Here is a 3,631-nt window from a genome sequence, read left to right on the forward strand (position 1 = left end):
CATAAGATTTTAGAGGGATTCCTCAAGACATGAAATCATCTTGTTAGATGTCTATATGTAAAATGGTTCTAACAACCTATCCTCTATCCAAATTTATCTATATTTAGTTTATGTTGTGCTTTAAAAAAAAATTTACTATTTGGTACTATACTCGCCCAATCACTAATCTCAAGATATTGTTCATCCGAAAGTTTTTCCAGCGCTTTTCCCTTCCCCGTTACAATGCCTGGGTTTTCAGAAAGTACTTATTAGTGCTTTCTGTACTGTGGGTATGTTATCAAAGATATAGAAATTGAATTTATGCTCTGATACATCATTACGCGAAGCTACTTTATTTTCAAAAGAAAGAAAGAAGAGAAAGGATCCGAGAGATGCGCTCATCTTTGTTTAGAAAATGATATCTTATATAAAGCATGTAGGGAGAATCTTTAAGAGCTATGCTAAACGCAACATGTATAGGACTTCTATGAAATTTCAGGATGAATACTAATCTTGGACACCCATCTCTAATTTCAACCACCATGTTCACTCAATAATTAATATAAAACTATATAACTACTAACAAAAACTTACAAAGAGCTCATATATATGACATGTGTGCAATTATAAAGATTTGGGGGGATAAATATGCAATTATGGATGATTTGGGGGGGTACATAGGCAAATAACCCTTTTATCTAATATAAATTTGTTAACGAAAGTGTGAGATCTGGTCTCCTTCTAGATTCTTAGTAAAACTTGTGAATCATCAAGAACAATACACTTTTGTTCTTTATAGTTAAAAATTAGTGTAAGTTTTATAATACATTTATTCTCTTAAATTGCATTCATTCAATCGGTTGTTTGGTTAGTTTCTTAAAAAAGTAATTCCAATAAAAGAAATATACTTGTTAGATTTTCATACTTTCTAGCTAAGCTTAGAGATAGTTTTTTTTATCTTTTAGGGAAAAAAATTTTGTTGATCTGGAGCCTCTATTTTCCTTTTCCTTTGGAAAAATTCTTCAAGGACCCAAAATATGGGACCAATAGGAGGGACAAGTGAGTTGTCCCCCTCCTATTGGATAATGAGTTGACCATCATTAATGATGACCAACTCATTATCCAATAGGAGAGGGACACCTCACTTGTCCCTCTTATTGGTCCTATATTTTGGGTCCCTATAGTAAGGCTCTTTTCTTTGTAAAGCTAAACTCTTTTTAAGATGTATTTTGTAAAATCTACTTATTTTTTGCCAAGATGACATGGTCGAAAGAGGCCGATTTTGATAATATTTTTTCAAGAATGGTCCTTTTTTAAAATTCTCCATATTATTATATATATAGAGAATATATAGAGAATGGATAATACTTGACAAGATCAATTCTAATTTAGTAAAGTCTATATAAAATATCAATAAAATCAATATTAGTGTAATCAAAATAGTGTACAATTACAACTACAAGTGAAAACCACTTCGGTAAAAAAAACTAAATATTGAACCATGCACACAATCAACGTGTGAATCAGTAAAATCATACATGTCATTCTCATTCACTATTTGGCGGTATTTTTTTTAAATAATGTTAGAAGCACACCACCCACCACAACCCTAACCACACTCCCCCCTCTTATTGCTACAGTAAACTGAGCCCCACATGAGATTTTAAATTTTTTAAAATTCCATGTGAAACCCGGTTTACTGTAGCATTAAGAGGGGGGAGTGTGGTTTGGGTTGTGGGGGTGTGGTGTGCCCCTAACACCACTCATTTTTTTCCCCACCCAAAATTGACCGCCATTCGCGAAATTCTCGCTGGAAAAGGCCACGTAATTAGATTCTGCTATTCTCACTCCCATCATCCCCTTCCAATCTCTATCATGTCCTCATCAAGCGGCTGAAATTACGGAATTAACCAAAAGTAAACAACAACCGAAAATAATAAAATAAAATAAAATAACGGCGTGCATATATATACCCTCATTCTGTGAGGCGTCACAAACTTTGTCCGCACCCCCACCCCCCTAGTTATTAGTCCTAAAGCCCTCTCCCTCTCTTTCTCTCTCTACAAAACACTTTTCGAGAGAGAGAGAGAGAGCGCTTCAGACTTCAATTCCAAGTTATTCGATTGAAGCTTCGGGAAATGGCGGGAAGTTTTTGGCGGCGGCCGTTGTTCCTGGCTGGCTAGGCGGTGATGGTGGTAGGGCCCGCATCGGCCGCAGATCCCTTCGCCTTCTACGATTGGAACGTTGGCTACAAGACCATCGCCCCTCTCGGCGTCCAGCAAAAGGTACGCTGCCTAGGAAAAATTTTGTATGTTTTTCGCCTGCAAACCCAAATTGCTAACCGCGTTTATTTTCGTATCCACCCGCTCTACAAACCGTTCTCAAAAACCAGAATACAAGGTATACCATGTTTAAACCTAAACGTATCAACTTAAAAAATAAATATAGTTACTTATTATACGTGTATTAAACAAAATTGGGTTTGAAAGTAATGCCAATTTTAGACGTACGTAGCCCAATATGCATGGGTTACTTGTTTTCAAGAATGATTGTGGACGCGGGTGGGTTTGAAAATAAAGCAGCTTAAACCCTTGGGTCTAGACAAAACCCTTTTCGTTTCCTATGTCGACGCTCTCTGCAAAAAGAAGTTGTAAAATTTGTTGGATGAGGAAGGAAATTTGATATATTTTATGACTTTTTTCTATCTATTTTGGGACGATGGGGGCGTCTGGATAGATGCCTTTTTCGGAGGGACACGCGTCGCTGTCGCTTTTTTTTTTTTTTCTCCCCGGAGTTGATTTTTAATTTTGGGTATTTTTCCTTTTTGTAGGTTATAACAGTGAATGACAAATTTCCTGGTCCCATTGTAAACGTGACGACTAATTGGAACGTGGCAGTGAATGTTCTTAATAGCTTGGATGAGCCGCTTCTTATCGCGTGGTAATTTTCCTTCAGAATTTCTTCATTTTTGGTATTTATTTTTCAATTCATTCAAACGGGTAAATGTCCTAATAGGCATGGGTTTTTTACTATTTTTAAATGTTTTGAACTTGACGATTGTTGATTTTCAATTGTATTGACTAATTTATATATCTTCAATTTTCCGTTTTATTAGCTAGTTTATTGTCACCTTTCCATTTCATTAACTAGGCATTGCCAATTTTCTATTTCCAAGAAAGAGATCATTCCCAATTCTATTGTTTCAGTTCTTAAGTTTTTTGACCCTATTTTATCAATCGCTTAATGGGTTTTTCTTACTTTTTGCATTGTTTAACTGCCTTTTCCCCCCCATGTTGCATGCCTCAAATTTTAAAATTTCAACTGTGATTAATTCTTTACAACTTCCATTAGCTTTAATAAACATTTGAAAAAATTGTGATTAATTCTTTACAACTTCAGGGATGGAGTTCAACAGCGAAGAAATTCATGGCAAGATGGAGTTCTGGGCACAGATTGCCCAATTCCACCCGGCTGGAACTGGACTTATCAGTTCCAAGTAAAGGACCAAATTGGAAGTTTTTTCTACTTTCCTTCACTGAACTTACAGAGAGCTGCAGGAGGCTTCGGCGGTATAACTATTAACAATCGTGACGTTATTCCAGTTCCATTTAATACGCCAGATGGAGACGTCACTCTATTTATTGGGGATTGG

The 3,631-nt window shown here is 36.1% G+C and overlaps 1 protein-coding gene across 1 annotated transcript in view; it reads left to right on the forward strand.

Annotated features, from left to right (window-relative positions):
- Positions 2,164-3,631, forward strand: part of LOC109824262 (monocopper oxidase-like protein SKU5) — a 6,583-nt gene continuing 5,115 nt past the window's right edge. Inside the window, exons 1-3 of the mRNA XM_020390827.1 lie at positions 2,164-2,264; positions 2,810-2,919; positions 3,379-3,631. The exon at positions 3,379-3,631 is cut by the window's right edge and continues 15 nt beyond it. Coding sequence (XP_020246416.1) covers positions 2,169-2,264; positions 2,810-2,919; positions 3,379-3,631 — 459 coding nt within the window. The 5' untranslated portion in view covers positions 2,164-2,168. The remainder of the gene's footprint in view (positions 2,265-2,809; positions 2,920-3,378) is intronic.

The sequence above is a fragment of the Asparagus officinalis genome, chromosome 1 (assembly GCF_001876935.1).
Source record: "Asparagus officinalis chromosome 1, Aspof.V1, whole genome shotgun sequence".
Taxonomy (NCBI): Eukaryota; Viridiplantae; Streptophyta; class Magnoliopsida; order Asparagales; family Asparagaceae; genus Asparagus; species Asparagus officinalis.